The sequence below is a fragment of the Anopheles moucheti genome, chromosome 2 (assembly GCF_943734755.1).
Source record: "Anopheles moucheti chromosome 2, idAnoMoucSN_F20_07, whole genome shotgun sequence".
Classification (NCBI taxonomy): domain Eukaryota; kingdom Metazoa; phylum Arthropoda; class Insecta; order Diptera; family Culicidae; genus Anopheles; species Anopheles moucheti.
The window spans coordinates 48,591,247-48,614,945 of record NC_069140.1 but is presented as its reverse complement, the minus strand read 5'-3'; the positions used below and the strand labels follow the sequence as shown (position 1 = coordinate 48,614,945).

Below are 23,699 nucleotides of genomic sequence, written 5' to 3'. Positions count from 1 at the left end.
TAAAGGTTGGTACCCAACGGCTAAACTAATGTTTACGTCATTTATATATAAAATCACATTTAGGGTTGTGCACAGTTCAAACAACGCTAATTGCCTTACAAAATACTGTCATTTTCTTATTTCTCTTGCCTATAAGCCTTATTTGGTGGAGTTCCGTAACAGTTATGTGCTAGTACATTTTTAAGTATTTAAAATGATTGCTATTCAACTGCCATCGGTAGGATCAGTGAACTTATTTGTACGTTCTGGGACGGGTATTTATGGAAGGGGGTGGTAGGGAGGAGTGAAACTGCCGACTGACAGGTGTGGTAGTTTGTACATTCGGTTACATACTGAACTACAGGCTACATGTGTTCGAGCAGGAAGCCGTTGCTTCCAAACATTTGGAACAAATTTAATACGGACCCTACGGATCAACTCGATCTTGTTCAACAATCGTCGTCCGTGATTTCGTAACTTCCGCGAAAGTCGCTTAGAGGAGTGGCCTGCGTAGTGGAAGGCGTGAGTAGTGATGACCCTTGCAGTGATATGGCTAACGGTAAGGCTGACGGTGTGCAGAGACTAATCGCACCGCGGCTATCCGTAACCGATCGATATCTTGGTGGTCGTCCAGAGCTGCAATACAAAACAAAAAATGCCAAGTTAATTAAACACCATTCACGCAGTCATGGACATCCATATGCACCGTTCGCATCTGCAGCGCAGCAGGCGAATGAACGCGGCCCGGAACGTTTTGTTGAAGATCGTGTAAATGATAGGATTTATCGTCGACGAAACATAACCTAACCAGAGACATATGCTGACAATCCTCTCCGGAACCTTTGCCTCCGGACACGCGGCAAATATAATGTTTAGAATAAAGAACGGGGCCCAACAAAACACGAATGTGAAAAACACTAAACCCAACACCTGAAACAGAAAAGGAAAATGAATTAGTGCAAATGATCCGCTTTATATGTGCATTTCCGAAAGCAACCCAAGTGTAAATCACACAGTGAATTGATAATAATGTTAATTTATATAATTTCAAATATAATACTTTTGCCACTCTAAGCTTAGAAAAGAAACGTCGCAATAAACGTCGTTAATTAGGCACACATTACGTCGATTGGAACGTAAGGCATTAAAATCGGTGTCGTATTAAACTGAATGGTACAACCCCCATGATGTAACCCAACAGTCCATTGTGTGCAATTTATCGTGCTAGATAAGCGACGACATCGTAAGGTTGGCATAATATATCCGCCGCAGGACTTTGTTTTCCTCCCCCACTTTAGCAGCGTGAAGTTTTGTAACGCGCTTTTTATTGCTCTTTAGGAAACTTCCCTGCATCTCACTTCCTCACTTAGCTCAACCGAATCATAGCCCGTGATTGGAGTTCGCTTTGTGTGTAATGTGAAACTTTTAAATTACTTCCTAATTTTCACACGAGCTGCCGGTGCTTTCCACCCTGTCATATCGTGTGTTGTCAAGGGAGGAAAATTTCAACGAAGGGCAAAAAACCTTCCATTTTGATGCGATCGAGCGTATACGTGGTATTCTTACACAGTTGAGTTAATTGTTTGAACAGTGTGTAGGTACAGGAATAAACTTGGATCATTGTACCAACCTCAGAGGGGTCACAGTGTAAAGATCAAAGCCATTCGCCGTGCTGGGCATGCTGCATCAACAGAGCAAAATATTGACAATTACGAAACTTGACTCATCTAAGCTAGAATGAGTTTTGTTTGCATCGTACCATACTCTATACGCTACGTACAAATGCTGGATGTTGCATAAAACACACAATCCACTACCCATTTGACTAATGTTATGCGCTCACCGTCTCATTGGCACAGAGAAAAGTTTCTTTTGCGTTGGTGCATAGCGCTAAATACTGTTCAGAATATCAAATGTCGCAAATCAAATTATTTTTCCCTAGCCCGGCAGGAAGTATTTGGAACAGTGCCATCGCAAATGGATGACTTTTCGCTTGCTTCTTAATGCTTGCTGGCCCAAAATTAAAAAATTGTAGTACTTTTAAAATTAATGAATAATTGTATTATTATCTAATGTTTGTAACAATTCTTATCTCATAAATAAAAATAATAAAGTATTCCTAAAATCATTGAACCATAGAAATTACTGAATCTTTGGAATAGAGATTTAGATTAATGATTCAAATTCACCCTGCACTATAATATCTCCACGGGTTTTTGGTTAACGCTACGGAAAATAAAAAATTATATATATATATACTTTTAAGACTACATCAAATCTTTTTGATTTTCCTACAATTGCCGATTTAGCAACTAAATAAAGAAAATTACAAGTTTACCAGTGCTCAAATTTATGGCACAAACTAGATTTGACCGCTGCGAACCGGAAATGAAGGCGTACAGCGCATTAGGGGAAGCGATTTTCTTCTTCCATTTCGAACTTTCTACGAGTAAGCGTAAATGTCGACGCTCAACTGTCCACTTTCATTACGTGTTTCTTCGCCCTTCCAATGTTGACACCAATGTCCGGCGGGAGAGATTCCTTACTTTTCTTCTTCGGCATTTTCTTTTCACACCTTGTATCAACTGGCCCCGAGGACTTGTCGTGAAGTCACTGGATAAGCAAATGAAAACGACTCACAACGATCGTGCTCCTTCGCAACTTGTGGCTATGTTTGGAAAGATAATTCGTTGCTGAACACTTGCCACAGAGTTAATGTCGCATGCATTAAATATTCAATCCCATGAGTGGCACAGTTTCCAGTTTCAAATGTCAGTGAAAATGGAATCTCGCTAGCACTACATAAATAAACCATTTTGTGCACTGGTTGCTTTGACAGAGGATTCCTCGCTTACCTACTTTGGCCACAACTAATTTAATATTCTTCGTACAAATTTGTCCAGCGCAGCGTGCAACATTTATGACATCGATCAAACTACGATCGTGTTGGAAAATGCAGAGTGAATCAAAAAAGTACGTGATTGAATCCATGATGATCACTTAGCAGTGGTGCATGAAGTTGTAATGGAATTTTCCCAAATTGGCAAGAAGGAGGACCAAAATGATGCCCGTGCGCTTTACTTTGCTTTATAAAAATCTGTTCGTCCCGAGCGAGTTACAATCAACCAACTATGCACAGTAGAGTTAAATTCATTTAGCACCTAGAACATCGTTCGTCCTACTCGGCGGAAGCACTAATGCAAAGGTGTTTTGTTTCCCACGGTCTGTCCCACCTCTCCCTCCACCTTCCCGTGCTTTCGTGCCCACTCCATCGTCCCACAGCCGCATACCGTACCGTACCTTGGTGGCCTTCTGCTCCGTAGCGACCGCGTTCGCCGATAAGTTGGTGCGCTTTTTGCTGCCAAGAAACTTCAAATTGAAATTTATCGCTGGCGTCGGGACGCTGTTGAGGTGTATCCGGAAGGAGCAGAATTTTTGGCGCCTCGTTTCACGCTCGATGCTGTCCGGCGTTTGGGTGCCCTGGTCACAGACGGTTCGGGAGCGTTTGCCACCGCCGATGATCGTGCGGTTTCCGCCGTTACTGTAGCCAAGGTGCGGATGCGACATGCTGCCTTTGATTGAGCTCATTCTATCAGCAGACCGGAAGCCAGTATGGAAAACAGCAAGAACGGAAAAATGAGCAAGAAAAATGCATAATTGAGTGAGAGTTGACGTAATTAACGGACTACAAAAGGTGGTAAATGGGAAGAAAAAGGTCGTAAATTTTACAAGGGCCAGTAAAGTCCTTCCTGACAGCAATGGTAGACTTATGAACCAGAAATGAGATTTTCAGTGTTTGAGGTAAAAGTTTTTACCTTTTACGTGTTACGATAAAACAACAGAACGAAGTGAGCGGAATGAATGGGATTTTTTTACAAACGAAAACTTTTTCCGTAAGTGAACGGATTTAAACGAATTGCAACTTTGTCAAACAGATGAACCTATAGCCAGTGGAGGATCAATCCCCTTGGTGGCCTAAGGCGGAATTTTTAAAGGGGGGTCTATAATTTTGCTACGGCATTATCGGTGTTAGCGAGGTGTACTTCAAACATGATTTAACAAAACCAGAAAAATTTCGGAAAGAAAGCTTCCTTGCGTACACCAGAGAGTTCTGTATACGGGCTTAGTAAGCTGGTCTATATATGAACGTTTGTATGCGCTAAGGAGAACCATAACGCCACTACTTGGATCACATTTTTTACGATTTACGTATATTTACGATTCCTGATTAGTCCAACGCCTTCTACGATTTTTCGCCTAAGGTACAGTTTTCAATCGGTTTACTTTACGGTAACAACCAGAGAAATTTCTTAGAAACCTGTTTCGCTCATGTTGATGTTTTAGGCGATGAACAACACAATTGTTTACAGATTTGCGATACCAGGAAAACATGTTTTTCAAGAGGTGACACCTGCAGTGTGGAATAAATTTGCCCATCACTATTGCATTGCATACTATCAAACCCGTGAGAGCGATCACTAGTGTAACGACGATGGATGAAACGGAAAGCATCCTTCATCTCGCTCAAACTTCCCGTCGGCTGCTACTAAATTCCATACAAAACCAGCTGTTTTCAGATTGCCGATACCAGGAGAGCATCCACGGAAGAGGTAGCACCTAGTACAGCAATTTTGCTCGAAAACCGTCGAAAGGTATGCAATATTTAAACACAAACGTTTCCGTTGGTGGAGAAAAATTTCTTCGAAAACTACCAGTTTTCGAATGTATAGTACCAGGAGAGCATCCACGGAAGAGGTAGCTCCTGGTATTGCGCCTAAAAGTATGCAATGTTTATACACCCCAGTGGGCAAACTTGTACGCGATCCCGTCGTTTCCCCTGGTTTCACTCCCGCAAATATATCTCGGGCAAATATGTTTCAAGGAATCTTCATCTTTTAATTCAACAGCAAATCATCGGACCGTGTAAACGCTGGCGTTGGAATGATTCACCAATTGTGCAGTTTTGTTTGCCATCACAACAACCGAGAAGATTGTAAATTCATAGTGTAAGCAAGATGGTGATAACAGTCATCATTCACCATCAGTGAAATGAGCAGCGGTATCATCGGTTCATTATTAAAGTGTACAGCGGTAATGAAGTTAACGAGTGCGCGGAAGGATCGGTCGTTGTCATCAAACCAGACGAGAGGATTGAAAAGTTCCTTGTGAAGCAGTATGGGAACAACATTCATCTTCAGTTTGCGACGGTCCGGTGATCAATTCACCTATGCAACATGCAGCATTATTAAAGGTAATAATAGTTAAAATTTTTAAGAGCAATCATGTCAAAAATAATCAATAAAATGTGTGATCAATTACGCATTAAATCGATATTTTTCCACGAGTCACTTTTCAATCCATCCGAAAGCACGGCTAGGGTAATGCGCATGTAGTAGTGAGAAGCACGGCAGCAGCGGCGCAACACACGCACACTATGACAGCGCTTGGACGCAAGTGGGTCATTTAAAACTCTTATAATTGTCCCCAAGTAGACCCTTAATTGACCCTGTTGTTTTTGTATGGGATTGCATACAATTTTGCCCACTGGGACTAACTTTGCACCCAACTTGCAATGCAAATTTGTTGCATGCAAGTTTGTTGTATGCAGTGTTTCTCAACATCGCATACGAAGTTTGGCGCCAAAGTTAGTGTTTAAATATTGTATACCTTGAGGCGCATTGCATTGCAAGTTGGTTGCAAAGTTAGTGTATAAACATTGCATACCTTACGGCGCAATACCAGGAGCTACCTCTTCCGTGGATGCTCTCCTGGTACTATACATTCGGAAACTGGTAGTTTTCGAAGAAATTTTTCTCCGCCAACGGGAACGTTAGTGTTTAAATATTGCATACCTTTCGGCGGTTTTCGACCAAAATTGCTGTACTAGGTGCTACCTCTTCCGTGGATGCTCTCCTGGTACTATACATTCGGAAATCCTTCAATTCCGTTTATACTTGAAAGTCACAAAGTCGATATTCTTCTCTACATTTAATTTATCACATAGAAACAAATGTTTTGTATAATCAAGCAAGATATTTTTCATCAATTTTTTACCTTTTAAATTAATTTTTTTGCTATAAATTAACTCTGCTGTAAAATTTTAAAAAATCGCACAATCGGCACAAATTTGTTGGGGTCTCCAACACGGCGAGGCCCTAGGCGACCGCCTACTCCGCCTACCGTTTGATCTGCCGCTGCCAATAGCACAGCTACTCCAAAACGCGATTATACTATTGAAAGGGAATTTTGTACGATTCCATTTTGATTCCATCCTATGGCAAAGAAAATAAGACTCTTAAACAAACGATCGGGATAAAGGAAATGGCTAGATGTCTACATTGTCCGTCTTTTAGGTATGTATTTTTATGTGAAAAATCAAGAATCAACAGTAGTCACACGGTAAGATGGGAAGAACGAAACAGAAATCCATCCATCCGATAGAATGTTAAATCAAATAGTTAAGCGACAGACGATGGAAAGATCTACCCGTACAGTCTCAGCATGCGATGCACGAAATGCTACCACCATTCTGGCGGTGGACAACGCATTGAAAAAATAAAAACGAATGTCCACTATACTTCGGTAGCAGGATGATGCGAAAGTGTCAAAGGGATGGATGATGGTTCTCCTTGAGATGGCGCCACGTGGTGGACGCGGTCTGCCATCTGCGACCTTTCACACTAGCTCGGGTGGATACGGTGAAATTATCGAACCATCCGAACGCTCTGCCCTCTGTGCGTACTTTGTCAAAGTCTCATAAAACGAATGGGACAAAACTGTTTTGTGCAGGCGAGTTGCATCTGTGGTAGAGGTTGCGCTTCCAGTATAGTAATGTTGGGTTTGACAAATTGAGTATTCATGCACTGGTTAGCTTGAATAACTTCATATCATGCGACCTAAAGGAAGACTATCTTCTGATAACGAAATAGCACAACAACACTTCGAAAGCACTACGAAATTTCAATTTACTCGATACTATTGAGTTGCTGAGCAGCAAAGAGTAACAAACGAAGGACATTATTCGTATAACTTTTAACAATGTTTTATAGCATCAAGGACTGCCTACTGCCGTACTGTCCCAAAGTGTCTATTAAATTTTGAATGCAATTGGAACCTTTTGAAGGATTTGCTATACCGCTAGTATTGGGATATTTCTTGAAGGACTAGAAAGTTTCATATCATTTGAATGTAGAATCGCTAGATCTGTGGTTGTTTGATCTGTGTGATGTTTCCGACGACAAAATTAACGATTGTTTCTGTTGATACAATATGATCTGTTTGTTTTTCAATTCTTGCCCTGCAACAATAAAATTTCTTCAAATAACTCACTGTACGTACCTGTCTAATTTACTGGTGCCGGTGGTGGCGCCATGCCATCGCCAAGGAAGCGCACTATGTGCGGCTGCCACCGACGGCAACGAAGACGGTGGCGACGAGTCGTGCTGCGAGTATGCCGGCTGCTTATTGTTATTGACGGTGAATTTCTTCATCTCGACCGCTTTATTAGAAGTGGAGGAGCCATCACTTTGAGAGTTATTGGAGTGTTTGGAAGATGCCAAGCGTCCTCCCAGTCTGGAAACGATGGAAAAGTAAGCGGTGGAACGGAGTGCACGAATGGGTTAAGGGGTGTAGGGGGGAAATGAGTTTGAAGATGGTTGGCCCCTTGTGTATTTACCTTCGGAATAGTTCGCCCTCCGGATGCTGTTCGAGAAACCGCGCCTTTTTGCGTAGGAGCTGCACGGTCAGTGCGTACGTTACGACCATCATCACCATGGGGATGTAAAATGCTACCAGCGAGCCAAACACGAAGAAGGCTCGATTATTGATGACACATTCGTTTGGGCCGGGCATGATGTTGTTTTGGTTGATCATGCCTGCGTGTAAAAACAACGGATGCTAACGTCAGTGTTGATTGGTGCTAATGGCGGAGGTACGATTGTTGCGTGGAAAAGACAAATTATGAACGTCCATTTTCGTTAGCAGACGACTCACCTAGAACGGTTATGGAGCTGGAAACTAGCATTGCCAACAGCCATACTAATGCAATCTTTATTCCCGTCAAGCGCTTTGTCGAATGATGGCGACTGCCGAGCGGATTCCGTATCCCCAGGTAACGGCCGAGACTAATGAAGCACATGTGCAGGATGCTCGCCGAACAGGCCAGCACATCACATGTAACGTAGATGTTGCACCACGTGACTCCGAATGGCCAATAACCTGGAATAAAAGTGTTGGTTGGTTATTGAAAAACAGTGAAGACAACCGTTGTGAAGACAGTGAAATACGTCAGAGTTTGAGAACAAAATCCTAGAAAAGAACTATTTCATTTAAAACAGAATCCATAATTGAACGGTATAAAATAGTTACAGCTTTCAGCATTCATTAACCTTTTGTGCTTATTTATGAACATAAGACTTCAAGAAGATAAACCACTCTTTTTCTCGAAACGTGATTACATAATTTTTGAAATTGGGTTAGTCATTCTCATTAAAACCATTGTCCATTTGTAACTAACATTAAATGAAAGCTATCAAAATTTTTGAAAGCCCAACCTACAATTAAGACAATTTTTTCGTTGACAAAAAAAAGTTTTGAAGTAAATTACATCAAGTTAAAGATTGCACATTTTTTAATTATAATTATAAACTGGTATCATAGACTACTTCACCTACAATATGTATGAAGTGACACATTGGTAAAGGAGAGTATAGGTTACAAATTTTTCAACAACTTTAAGTTTTTCATTAGAAACAAAAAACAACGAAAAAGTTATAAACGAAATTTGAAATGTATAAGTGTAGTGAAGCAATCTTACTGCCACATATTCATTTTTTGCAATGTGGTTTATAACACCTTTACGGTTTCTATTGATATCGCCATTTATTTGGTTTATTCTGGTTGAAAGTATCGGTAATATCGTGGTTAGAACTAAAAACATTTGTTATTCCATAATATTATACTCGAACGCATCAATTATGTACACCATAGAGCGAGAGACAAAGTGGATGGATTCACAAGTGGAACACTTGTGAGTTTGACGATACATGAAGCGTATTCAATTGTTTGAGCGGTGTGTAACTGATTTTGGGGAGAGTAACTAAGCTACAATTAAAACAATCAGTCATGGTTTTTTTATGCCACACGTCATATTATAACATATAACCATATAACATATACATATAATATACATATACGTATAGTGTCATACATATAACATATTTCCTGTAGGTATAAAAGAGTAATTAATAATATATTATTACTGTTGACAGCAATCCAACAATTCGAATTTCAGCTCCTTCGCATTCATACACTTCTGAGTTAATGTACACTATTTTTACTCAAAAAAAGACTTTGCTATTCGTTTTTTAATTGACCGTTGGCCAGTTCATAGATCTATCGTTTAACTTGCTGTTTTGTGTGACAGATCGGATTCATTTATATGCACTGACCCACATAAATACCGCCAAATCTTTGAAAGGGCCAGATTGGAGCACATTCACAAATTTATCACACACTCCTTCCTGCATCTACAAGTACACCAGGTGTGCTACTTTGTCTATTGTCCCCAGCTGTAGCAACCGTCCATAGTATGTACGGCAACTCGTAACAATGGTGCGAACCCACACACATCCCAGCAACGTGCGAAAGTTGATTAATGTGGCCCATAATCTGCTTCAACGACATAACTTTCTACCAAGCTCCTGCTCATACGTTGCATGAGAATGAGAATGGTAAACTTGTAGCTGGGAGTTTGGTGCCTTATGATACATGCCATTTCCTGATATTTTTTTTCTCTCTCACTAGTTTGTCAAAACCGTATTACCTACTGGATTCGTCACACGCATAGGGTTGAAATTTTGAAATAGTAAATTGTACCATCGGGAGATGAGCTTCTGGCACACCCCGCATCCAAAGCAGGTTGGTTTGTGTTAGCAGTCCTGTTGCCCTAACGCAACCATCTAGCGGTGTTGGTCGTAAGAGGAAAAACTAAAAAAAAGTCTATAATGGCACCGAATGGCTGTTTCGCTTCATGTTTGCTCTTTTCAGCAGCAGATGATTTGCCCACAACCCAGCACATACATCACCGGTTACAACCAGTGCCAGATTTATTCGACACACTACCGAAAGTGAGTAGTAACGGTGTTACCGGGTTTGGAATGAATTCTTTCAAAAGCCACCGTTGGGCTGTGGTGCGTGCCATCCCAAGCGCAAAACAAAATATGCTTGGCACAAACGAACCGAAGCGGAGCTAGACTGGATGTAGAGCACGGAGGTTGCAGCTACGGTTGCAACAGTGTAGCCACGAGTACAAGTGAAAGCGAGCGGATTCCACAATCCCAACAAAACGTGATATAAATAATGGCGCATAGGAGAAAATGCCACTGGTCGCCATAAATCTTTCGTGCGCAGATGTAGCGACCACGATTGCCACTCACGCCTCACGCGACCTCCATCATCCGGATGCCGGCAGTCGTAAGCCTATGTTGGGAAAAGATCTCGGCTAGCGCTCCGGTTACCGTCATTTTGGATGTTCGCAACAAATGGAAGCTTTCGCTTTCGTCTTATACGTGCGGTACCAGGCGCCTCCACCAAGCAGCTTCTTTGCTTGCAACGGTGGACGTGGCGACCGTGAACCCACATTCCGAATGGTTGGATTTACAATTCAATTCACATTTTTTCCTCATTATATAGTCACATGCCGAAAAACACACACACATACATTCCCAGCGCAAGAGTTGTTTGCTTTTTTGCGCTAGAAAGCTCGCTTCACTGTGTTATTGTGTCAATGTTTTGCCATCTCGCCATTACTCCGCCTTGTGTCCAGATTCAGTGGTTTGTTTTCACGTTTTCACGATGCGCATTCCACCGTGCAATGTAGGACATAGTTTTTGTAACGAATGTAAACCCACCCTCACCCGTAGTGCCCCGAAAATGGCACCGAAAAGCTGGGGTCCGAGCTGCAAACAGCTAGTGTCGGTACAAAGCCCATCCCGACCACGAAAATGACAAAAAACAATTCGGCAACATTTCTTGCCAAACCACATGAGGGATAGCAAACAAAAAGCGCACAATTCCTTTCATCCAATAGATGCAAAAATGAATGAGCGCCGGCAACTGGCAAAACAAACCGTGGGAAATGTGGCGTTAGCTTGTTTTTGGGGCGATAACCGTTCGCTCCCTAGTGCGGTTTTGGCTACAAAAAGCGTACGCCATCCAGTGGGAGAAGCCGAAATTGAACCGCTGGTACACACGCTATAAGCGAACTGTCACCCTTTGAATAACGAACGTTCGACACCCTCGTAAAGGGCGACGGTCTCGTAGCGATATCTCGAGAGAATAGCGAACGGTACGATTGATTGATATTCGCTCTAAATGGTCCATGAATAGAAATTCGGCAACAGCCCTCGCTCTATCGATACGGTTAGCTGCGGACCGACCGAAAATGATGCCGACAAATGGGTCTAAGGCACCCGCAGGAGGCAATGATTTACCGGCGCTCAAACTCCACATGGAGTACGAATTGCTCGGCGCACGGCAAAGCACCGTCACTAATGATGATTTGTATCTGTATCGGGCGGTAATAATATTGGCGTTTTAGTGCTTTATCGCCGGCAGTTCTTTGCTGCGTGGTGGTCCCTAATCTAGAATGTTTGAACCCCGGTTTTTTGCCGTAGAAATGCGAAGGATAAAAGCAATAAAAGGAACTGTTTACATCCCGAGTGTTAGAACGATGTTTTGGCAACCGATCCGTTCTAATGATCAATTAATGTGGCACAATTAAAAAACGTAAATTCTACATATTACTTTATCTTGCACAACTTACCTAAAAATCCAGGAATGGCGCCGAGTGGCATCACAAACAGGCTGACGAGCAGATCCGCAATGGCAAGCGACAGCAGAAAGTAGTTGGTGACATTCTGCAATTTGCGATCGAGCGCCACTGCCAGGCAGACGAGAATGTTCCCCAGTCCGCCGGCGAATATGAACAAAATCACAAACAGGAAACTCCACTCGTAACGGTCCTGGGACGAATGACCACCACCGACTGGCATCTCATCGATGAACTGTGTTTGGTTCCAGCTCGCCAGCGCCGCTACCGAATGCTCCACACCGTTCAGCCACGAGTGGCTCACCAGTGCATTCTGCAGTTCAATATTCATCCAGCACTGGATCGGCTCGAGCAACGACACACTCACCAGCTCGAACGCATCACTTTCGAAGAACGAACTCTCGGCACCGGTTGCATTGCCGCAGACCAGTCGATGGGACTGCACTGTGGGGGTGGGGCGCGATGGCTGCGATGATTGTGGAACAGGGTCCGGTTGCTGTAGCAACCGACTAGAGTCACCGTAAAAGAGAGCTTGCGAAGCGTTCCAGCAACCTCCAGCTATCATACGATCGGTATCGATCGGCTCTAAGCTACCGTAGCTGACCTCGGTCAGCTGGAGTAAGAGCTTCGGTAGCTTCAGGATCAGTTCCGACACTGGCTGGAACACTTGGCGCACGATCAGCGTTATGTTGTGTGAGGCGGCCACACTGCAGCCCGTACCCGGTAGCTGCCAGCTGGCCGGCGATACCGGTTCGGGGGCACACTCGTACAGCGCATCGTTCCACCGCACTTCCTCGGTGTGTCGATCACTGCCGGAAAGCAAGGAATGCAGGGCACACTTAAACGATTGATAGCACTGTGTAGCTGCCTGGTAAAGGCTGATCGGTGCCGTACTATTTCCTGTCCGTAGCTCGACGGCACCGTCACCGGTGCCGGTGGCTGTGCTTGTCCGTACACTTCCGTCGTCAAACCGGCACAGCACGTCGGGGCCCCAAAGGAGCGAAGACGAACTGTTGCTATAGCTGGCACAGGACACCATGTAACGCCACGCTTTCCAATTGTCACACCACCAACCGAAGATGTCTCCATCGTCCATGGTGGAATTTTCACTACACTGTCGTCTTCGATTAAATGCGTTACACAGACGAAGAAACACTCTCAGCGCGCGCGAGACAGAATTCCTCTCGCTACGAGCTCAGCTCAGCGTGGTGCGCGTACCGGTGCGGTGACTGATCACTGCCAAAGCCCGGCTGCAATGCTGCCAACGGTCCATCCTAACGCATTCGTCAAACAGTTATGAAAGTGTCCGGGGAGTAGCTGAACCGATGCAATGAAGTCAAATGCCTGTGTACCGAGCGGGAGAGAGCAGTGGAGGATGAAAATAATACATATTAGCACGCCAGCTCTGCACAAGCCTAATAAATATTTAAATTGAAATTGCACATGGAGATGGTTTTGAGAGTAACGGATCCGAGCCCAACCCGTATTATGCAGTACGTTTGGGTAAGAAATTACGCCACATCTACAAGCATTATGTGAAACCACCGATGAACCACTGTTCGCTATCGTACACCATTTTAGCGCTGTCCTTTCTGTCGACCAAGTTGATGAGACGAGATGCTTTTGGATGGATTTCGTTTGACGGGTGCTTTGTAGATTTAGCTTTTAGTTTTTTTTTTCGAGAAGTAGGCCTTTTAGCACGCTTAAAATATTCAAAAGTGCCCGGTTGGGTAACGTCGTTGTGGCGGTATAGAAACGTTTTGTTGATTTTTCGAATTAAACATGAGTAACATTTCTAGAACGTTGAAACATTTCTTCCAAATACACAAGCTTGTCTAATTGTAAGATTTGTGTAACTATTGGACAGTATTATACAATGTAAGTTTTTATAAAAATGTAATATAAAAAACTACGTAAAGTTAAATAACCTTAGAACTCTGTTATTGTTTTGGAATTTTAAACCGGGGGAAAAATCCAGTATCTCATCAGTATGAACTGTAAATTTACTTGTAGAGGTTATAAATTCGTTGAATGTTATTTTCGTTCGCTTTGCAACAGCATATAAAGCTTATTGTGCATTGATTACTGTAATTTAAGGTGATTTTTTTATCCAACCCTTCAAGGCTCACACATTTTTGGTGTAATGGAAGTAATTTTCACTGATGCGCCTATAATTTTAAAGTAAGTTTACAGGTTAACTTTAGCAGATTAAGATTCCAAACCATATGAAAATGAAATATTTTTGACTTCGATTTTCTTGTTCCCTTTTAAAATGCAATACTTTATTACAGGGTATCCCACAATTTTTTTGCAGTTTTTCGGTATTTTAAAATCCGTCCCGAGATTTTTGACTGTGTCCCATCAATTTTTGAATGCGTCCTACAATTTTTTTAACTGCGTCCCACATATTTTTGAATTCGTCTCGAGGTTTTTTGACAGATTCCCATATATTTTTGAATTCGTTCAGAGATTTTTGACGTTTTGCCAAATAGTTTTAAGTGCTACTTTAAATAAAATATCTTTTGCTTAACCACAGTATCCTGCAATTGTAATGCACCACAGATAAGGGAGAGAAGGTCACAGCTTCAGATGCAATCCGTTGGCCATTGGCCTCCATATGTCATCTTTGTGGTGAAAAAAGTTTAGAGAAAATCGAATTCAAAAATATATGGGAAACCGTCAAAAAACCTCGGAACGAATTCAAAAATTGATGGGACGCAGTCAAAAAATCTCGGGACGGATTCAAAAATTGATGGAAAACTGTCAAATAATTGCGGGATACCCTGTGTCACGCGAAATTCCTTCTTTTCCAAAATTACTCAAAACACAAAAGTTGCGTCACACAAAATGGATTAGCCTACTAGGTTATTGTCCAAGTGCTGTCAAATTTCCACAGAACTCGTTTGAAGGTTGGTAGTAACTAAAAATGGGTTGGATTTAAATGTACTAGCGCGATCTATGTGTTAGGCCAAACAATTCGTGTATAACTCATAACTAGACACACTATTCGTATCACACTTTCCACATTGAAATTTGATTTCTAACAGCTTCTGTTTGATCTGATGCCAATCAAATAATGACATGTGATTTTCATCTTTTAGAGCTTCACACCTCCACAGAAGTGCAAATGTTTGTGTAACACGCAAATTCCACAAACCGTACACCTTTTCCCGTGTACTCACACAAATACACCCAGTCCCTCGGTTCCCGGTCGAATTTCGAACGACCGGTAGCGAATGTTAGTGGTGCCGATCATAATCACCATGATTAACGCTCAGTTCCGTACCGTTTTGAGCATCCTTCGGTGCCCGAACTTTCGGCTTCCTACCATGCGTCGATTGTGGTGTGCATTCTATATGGACTGGAATAAAACCGCTGGTTAACATTACCACCGAGGCTGCCTTTCCGTCTTACACCGGGAGCTAGCCCAGTATGTAAGCCGAAACGGCGAACGGCATTGTGCGAGGATCGTGTGTGCGCTCGCCCTAAAATCTATACTTTCAACGAGTACAAAGTGGTAACATAACCGCAGATTATCTCCGACACTGACATTAGCGCGAGGCTCGGGTAACGGAAGGCTTGCCGTGGTGGCGAGTGGCACCGGTGTTGGCGATGACAGGCAGGCTGCATCGGCAATTACACCGCTGGGTGGCTTTCAACCAGTTGCAGTTTTGTTGTAGGGCCCCGCATGACCATAGACCCGAACGGTGAGGTTTATCGTTGTGGGTTGTGTAATGCGGCGTTTAGATTTCAAGCTGTGGTCTAAAGCTTCACGGTCGATGCAGTACATCATCGCGACAAATCTATCGCTGTCGTCTGCTGTACGCGTTGCGTGGTGTTTGGCGTTGCTTTCCGTAGGTTATACGTTTGTACGTAGCGTGCGCTTCATCCCGAAGTCGATACATCTATCGATTAATCGAGGTGTCCGAAGGTATATACAACGGAAAATTGTGCAATATTTTTCGAAAACGTTCACTTTGTGATTGTACCACACGTGTCAGCGGGGCAAATCATGTTCCATGTTCATGTTTCAGGTTGTTTCTCTTAGTATGTAACCAAAAGCATACATTATTGGGATTTACACATGCATTTCCGTATGTGAAAGCCAATTATTGGAAAAAAATAAAGATTTCCAATTAGCTTTTCGTACGTTTGTCAACATCCTGACTCATTACAATTATTGTTTTGATAATATTTTTTTCAACTTCTTGTTATAGCGGTGTCCGTTTGCTGTATAACTTTAATCATGTTTTAATGAATTTTATGTTATAATTTTTTTAACGATTGACATCATTTACTGCATGAGTATATGACGTTCGTTCATGAGCCTCACTTCTATGCAATCCAACCTCCTTGTTTAGGTATGATAAGCGAAAAATAATTGTGAATACTGCAAAGCGAATTTCAAGTACAAACATTAATTATAATTCAACTAGTTCTCTAAACAACCCGAAGCAGAATCATAAACACAGCTCTTTTCAAATTACACCGATGTCTGTTGCGAAAATATAACTTGTATTTATAATACAGTATTGCTTACTTTAGGAAACAAAAAAATCCACTAAAAATTTCAAATATTTAAGCCTCGAGTCTAGCTTAAAATGATGCAAAACATTGCATCATAATTATCTGAAAGCAAAGTAAACAACAATTAATATCGATCCTTTCCTGAAACTTAATTTCCATTTCAACGCTTCGTTGTGCAGAATGTTTGAAGTTGTTGTGTTGAACAATAACTTGAACACAAGGTAAAAGTAAAAAAATTTCTGTAAAAAGTTATACCTTTGAGCTGCTTTGAGAGTCTCTTGATGTAAAAGTTAACGTTTCTAGTATTGGTTTTAATGAAATGTACCCTTGACGAGAACCAATATTTGCTGTCTGTACCCCGTATCGGTATAATCTTAAGCCCTTACCAGTGAAGACGACATAACTGCAAATGGAAGGCTTTAGAAGTGCAATAAACTCAATAAGCTACGTTCCGGCAATGTTCCCTTTTAGGAAAGGTGTCGTGCCACCGGTATTGGTCCGAACGGTCGATGTGATCATTGTGGCCAAATAGAAAATAAAGGAAAGAAAGGAAACGATAATTTTTGCTCGTGATTCAGCGTTAAGGAGAGAGAAGTCTATAAATAGGTACTACGCAGCATTATCCAAACGATGCCAAACATTAACGAACGATGGGAAATATGAGCCGTTCGACAACATTAGCCAAGGGAACTGTTTGTACAAATGCAAATATGTGTACAAACTTTAAGACCACTGCACAGTAGAGTGGCCCAAAGGGGGCGATGTTGGAAAGTAGTAAAATAATGTGAACATATTTACAAACCATTGGCCTGAGGTAAAATAAATCAGGGATCTAGTAAAACGGTGTAATGGTTCGTACTTTCTGGCCACTGCCAACAGTTCAGAACGGTGCACAGTTTTATCAAGCAGCGTCTATTCACTAGAAGCACTTCCGCCATCAAATTGGAGTATTGCCTTTCAAAATATTTAAATTTCTCCAACTACATGTCTACTGCCGAATGAAGCAAGCAGTCCCCGCACAAATGTCTGAAGAACTCTTCTAGGCGAATACAACACTCGGTTGCATATTGATTGACAATATCGCTCGGGGTAGTTTGATTTGCCAAACGTGTAGGAATGCTAACGAACTAGCTGTGAGGGATTTGTTTGATATTGTCGTCCCGATAAAGTACGGCTAATGGTAGCGGACTTTCCTAGATTTGGGACCTTGAGAATCGAATAAATTGCTTCCTTTGCAGTTTTTTTTATTGTCATTCAAAAATCTCGATGACAAAAAACCTAACTTCGGGCAAGAACTAAGGTATGAGATGGACTACTATTTTTGTAAATAACACGGTTCATTCACTCACAATCGGTTCGCTGGAAAGCTCTTAGCATGGAACGTGGAATGGAAATGAAAAAAAAGCACTCTTCGCAAAAGTGCTCGAGAAGATTCTTCCCGTGCGCATTGTTGTCAGAGCAATTGTTTAGAATAGGACGTGGTTGTTGCCAAAAGGATCGGGGAGTATTTTTTTGATAAAAAAAAAGAAACAAAAAATACAGACCACAAAGTGTTCGGCCAATCACGGCACAATGGTGACTGCTTAGAGTTATTGCAATTTACCAAAGCGATGATTTGAGAATGGAAAAGGGGAGAAAATATCGATTCTGGTTCATTGGTACAGCAACAGCATCAAATGTGAAAGTATTCAGTGCAATAATGGTTAGACGCGGTGAACGATAAAGTTTTACCCAATTTTTATGAATACTCGGAAGTGGGTCATTGCAATCTTTAATTTTGGCATTTTATTGTTCCGAGAACATTTTTGCTTTGACTGGATTCTAAATTTCTGAATTATTGATTTTAATATACATTCTTTTCTCTATACCAATCTAAAAAGATGCAGGAAAAGTTTTCGCAATACGACATTAGAATGTTAGGTTGGGCATGCAAATTCATGTCGGTAACCTATAACCAACGTGGTGTGGGTCTCAAATTGTTAGAATAAAAGCGCAACAGGGCCCAGATAATTTTTGTTAGCAAGGACACTACCTGTAACAACCGATAATCCATCCCTAGTTGGGAGATTCCCTTTTTCTGTTCCACGCACAGCAACTAGAGGCCGTTAAAACTTTGCCCGAAGCTCGACCTAACACATTGTGCGGTACTAACGCCCAACTCATAGCCACAATTGGGCTATTCAGGCAATGTTTCTCTCAGTTCGATGTCGTGAGGTTTGTGTTCCAATTTAAAAATTCTTTTCATTTCGACTTCGAAGCTTCGACAAAAGTTAGAACTAAACCACTGAATTCCTTTGATGTTATCAACCGTTAACCTGTTCTTCGTGGACGTATTGAAGAAATAAACATTAAACAACATGAACAACATGAGTTAAATTAATCAGCTCTATTTCACCGTTCTATGAATTTACAATCTTATTCTAAACAATTTGTATCGTACGTTTTTATCCTCCCAATAGATCAAACCGCTAAACTTAATTGGTCATTTTTAAGCGTACTCTGCACAACAACAAAAAATCCAATACAATGTCAGAAACTTACTATCGATTGAATGGATTACATTTTCTTCCCCCCTTTGACTCACGTTCCTTTCACGCAGCCCAAAGTGGAAACGTTTTGCAATAGACATCAGTTCCTCGGGAATGTATCCACCCTCCGATGTTCGACGGGGAGCAAACACTTTTCATCCGACAGTATCCGGTGTTAGTAGAACCCTTGTCTCTTGATTAAAATCTCATCAAACCCTTCGCTACGGAAGGAGTGTTCCGAGAACATGCCTAGTACGGCAGCCACCGTTTTCACCGATCAAAGTCAACCGTTAGACAGCTACGCACCGTGCAAAGGGGGCGATTAGTTTGGCGAAGATTTGCCAAGAAGTGGGTCGGGTGCAACGATCAAAGTACACCATCTTCTTAGCGCTGGAGAGCCCAACGGGCAGCCCTGTCGGGCAGTTTCGGGGGTGAACATTCGCCAATACCAAACAATAACAAAATATCCATCGACATGGGTAGGGTTGTGATGGCTTTTTCGTTAAAAAACTGCCAGCTCTCGTTAGCCACCAACTGGTCGATCGGGGTTGTTTGGTAGGCGATGAAACAAGTACATCTTATTAATTCGCCAAGATTGCTTTGCAAAAGGGGCCCAGGGGTTTCGGCAGAGTGTTTTAGTGGTTCATTTGCGATGGCATAGCATCCCTTTGCCCTGCTGTTCCGCAACTGATCCTTGACCAGATGTTATTTACGTGTTCGGCAAGGTTTCGCAGCGTATTGGTTCTGCTCATTTCTGCACAAACAGCCACAACAGCAGCTCACTCACCGACACACAAACACGCTCATATCTGGCTCATATCTGTATCTGGCAGCCCTACAAAAAGGTACTATCAGGCAAGGATAAGATCAAGAGGGATTCACCGTGATTTAAGCTTATGCGGGTATTACCGAAAACACACCATACGGCTCAAGGCATGGGTGGAAATCGATAGGAAACAATGCGAACGCAGGGAGACATCCCGGGGACGGCAGACAGAAAAATCATTGTCGGCTATTATCGGGAGCAATAATCAGAGTTAATTGCGTAGAAAATAGGGTTTCCCATCTGCCAAAAAGTGAATGCGAATGTAAAAGGGTAAGAGCGAACCTTGGCGCAACGTATGTAATAGTATCCACTGGGTGATCCACACGATGGTAAACAGAGAGCATACACCCCCTGGGGAAAAAGGTAAGCGTGAGGTTAAAATTTATTAGTGAAGTCGTGTTTCATTACCGATCAAGTTCGGTCATCCATAGTTGAAATGCATAAATCAAATTGATTGTCATCAATTGGAATTTCAATTAGCAGTGAAATTATCAATTTTTCATGCTTTGTTAATACTTCTACCATAGCTAATTTGCATAAAAATTTACCTCCAACTGTTCCTATATTAGCAACAAATTGGATACAATTAGTAAATATTGTTACCTTTCCTGCAAAAAAAAATGGAGCAGATCATATTATCAGAGCAAGTCATATTATGCTATGGTGCTAAACCAAACGCTAAATAAAATCGAAGCTGTTAATGTTGGACATATCACGCTAGTCAATATCATCACTATTCTTTGGTTTAGAATCGTGGAAAGGATGCAAATTATTGGCCATCATACTCGCAAAGCGATGGGATACAAATGGGATATCGTTATCAAACAATTCCGGCATCTGGTCTGTCTTCATCAAATGACAGAGATCTCAACCTCATGCAGAAGGGAGCCCTTTGGAATGGTTCTCTTTGGCTGAACGTTTTTTACGTGGTTTATGCATGTGGCACCAGAGCGTAAAGCACACTCCAAAACCATATCATCTATGCTCCATATGTACAGCAAAGGACTCGCTGACGTTTGGTCTATTCCTTTGGCAGGGATCTGAAGATATACTCTCTGTCACCAAGTCTTTCCCCGCCAGCATGGAGGATTTCATCCGCAAATGCCAGCTATCCCAACAGAGGCACTGTTGCTTAGCAGGTATGTCGCCGAAAAATATTGTCCATGAGTCGAGGCCAGCAGATATCGTGTATGCTGGAAATCCCGAACATTCGCTTTGTTACGACGACGTACCCATGCCACAGAAAAGTTGTTATGAAGGTAGCATACATTCTGGAAAAAAAAAATCGATTAACAACTAGTTGAGAGGTTTCATAACGCAAACCTAGAACAGGCATATCAGACATTTAACTGACGATTGGTTCGGTTGAACATTGAACTAACGTACCAACATCCAGCTCACCGAAGCTTTCATCATCACCGGGATACCAAGATGAATCGGGGCTCATTAACTTGCACCAGAATCCTCCCGGGTGGATACAAAATGTGGTTTGTGTTTCAACAAATCTTCGCCATGGAGTACTCCTCTTCAAAACATCGACTGCGCCCTGGTTCCTTCTTTCCAATCACTCCGCTTACCGGCACAAATGAATATTAGTAATACTAAGCGAATCATAACCCTTCCTTTTGTTTGTTAACGAAACCGTTCTGGATATTGCTTAAGTCCTTAAATGTTCATAGAACTTTGGTTTTGTTTCCTTTTTTCAGTTTTTGTTTGTTTTAATTATGTTTTTGTAATTTCTAGCTAGGATTTACGTTCCTTTTCTTCCCTCTTATATAAATAATGTACCAAGAAGCGTTAACTAACATTGATTTTTTGCAGAATCAAGCGTTCCATGTTCCATACATCACTGCAAGGTTTAGTGGAAGAAATTAACTAACGAAAATTGATATGTAAACATCATCGGGAAGCACAGCTTATCAACATCGCTACCCAAAACATGTACGCCACATGTCAAAGCACTTGAAGTTTAAGTGCCCTTCGGTGCGTACAATACGAAAACTCTACCACACGTTTAACCCGGCAAAGGGAGCTGTGTACAGATATCCGGCGCACGCTGTGTTCCAGATGCATTAATCAACACTTTCCACGACAGCTGGTGCTAATCGACTCACTCGAGCGTTAGGTTGGGCAACTGCCCGTACAAACAAGCTGAATCCACAATCGGTCGGATGCGGCAAACAATAACCCCACCGGTGTCAGTATTGATACGATCGACGATAAGCTACGAACGGTACGCACGAGACAGGTTGGCTGTTGTGGGTGCAACTGCAGCGTTGATGCACTTGTGTCATCTTGCGTTTTTTGACGAGTGAATTCAGTACAGCGGAAAAATAAAACGAACACCGGTTTCAGCGCAAATGCACTGGCACGTATGCTGTAAAATTCACTTACACAATTACTGACGGCCGAAAACACAAACACTTCTCTGGCGTTCTTTAGGATTCATTCACATGCTTCTAATGCGATTTATTACCGGTGTTAGGTTACGTAGACACTGGCACATTCTGGTATCCTTCAAGGTGTACTTTCGCATACGCTGGAGCATAATGTGTGGAGCGTCTCTTTCACCATTAATCACTTCAACAAGAGCAGATAATCGCACTGCTGAGAGCTAACAAACCACATGTTCGTCGACACGGGAAGCACCTTTTCGATGGTAGCTGCACTTCTTCGGCGTAGCTGCAGGTAAATCAACGAGGTGCCACTGTAATGCACAGTTCTGTGTTATTAGTAATGGCTCTCGCCTCGATAGAGTGGACCCTTATTCAACGGATTACGTTGAACCTGAGAATTTGTGAAACCAATTTACACTCTCCACGTGGCAAACTGCATCGACCGGTAACGATGATCACTACGTGCAGGATGCACCCCGAGCGCAGTGGTTCAATCTGTAGCGAAGCGCACAGCAAGCACCTGATTATTCACACGACGGTACGCAGCAGAAAACGGGACCACCGTGCAAATAATGACATTGAGTGATTTTGCATTTCAGCTTCTTCCGGTACGGCGCAACCTTATTGCTATGCACTGGCATCATATACGTACGTACACTCACATGCCCTCCTAAGCATGCATCACCATCTTCAATGGATTAACCACCACCGGAGGATTGAGAGCAGTGCTGACAGGTTTTTTTTTTTTTGGGACACCTTTTGACTTTGCCCACCACCTTGCCGTACCCTCCAAAACCCCCCCCCCCCCCCCCCCCCCGCCCAGGGTGGTATAAAAGCAAAAGATGTTTCCACTAGTGCAGCACTGTTTCCGATTCACTGACTTCCCGGCGGTTGTGACGAATCATGCTAGAGCTGCACTTTTGAGAATGTTGCGAAATTGAAAGGTTGCACCCGGTAGAGCAAAAAAAAACCGAAACCGACTCTCTTACGATTCGCAATCATACACAAACACGCACACGACCATGCACACACACACGTACACACACACACACACACACACCATACACGTGTGATAAATCCACCACCGATAGGTATAGGCAGGCCGGATGTTTCGGATAAAGCGGGTAAACATGCTCTGCTGATGCTAGTACAGCAACCGCCACTAGTTGGGACGAGATCTGCATTAACGAACCGTTGCATTAGGTTGCATCGGTTAACGGCGGAACTATGCAGGAAGCGGACTGGTATGCAGCCGAAGGAGGCAAACGTGCGGCAATGAAACCACGTGGTGCGCTGTTACCTCGGCAAACACCTTTCGCGTCCTCCGACGCGTTGTGCACTTGTGCGTTGGCCTTCTTTCGCTGTGTTGCACAAAAAATTTGACGAGAGTGGTACACCGCGGCGTCGTTACCACACGGTGAAACGGGAAGCTGACACGGCACGTTTTGCGGTTTCGGGTCTATACGCTATTCGATCTACGCTTGAACTCTGCACGCCACGACCGAACCGTTCGGCGTTCACGGTCGGAATGAGTGTTGCGCACTCACATCGCACGGTCGGGGCGCTTTCCGAGCGGTTGCCTTTGCACTAGAGATGGTCAAAATGGGTGGCGC

At 42.7% G+C, this 23,699-nt stretch overlaps 1 protein-coding gene across 2 annotated transcripts; it reads right to left on the bottom strand.

The window, feature by feature from the left end:
- Positions 1-70: 70 nt before the first annotated feature.
- Positions 71-23,434, bottom strand: LOC128309406 (D(2) dopamine receptor A). 2 transcript variants are annotated; one of them, XM_053045781.1, is made up of 8 exons: positions 23,387-23,434; positions 11,804-13,153; positions 7,972-8,196; positions 7,655-7,853; positions 7,318-7,551; positions 3,280-3,568; positions 686-909; positions 71-615 (listed from the first exon to the last, which is right to left on the bottom strand). In XM_053045781.1, exons 2-8 carry the CDS (start codon positions 12,903-12,905, stop codon positions 429-431), a joined length of 2,460 nt encoding a protein of 819 aa, XP_052901741.1. In that variant the 5' UTR covers positions 12,906-13,153; positions 23,387-23,434; the 3' UTR covers positions 71-428. The 2 variants fall into 2 exon arrangements, with proteins under 2 accessions (XP_052901741.1, XP_052901742.1); XM_053045782.1 differs by lacking the exon at positions 23,387-23,434 and having other exon boundaries at positions 11,804-13,477.
- Between the last annotated feature and the right edge of the window lie 265 nt (positions 23,435-23,699).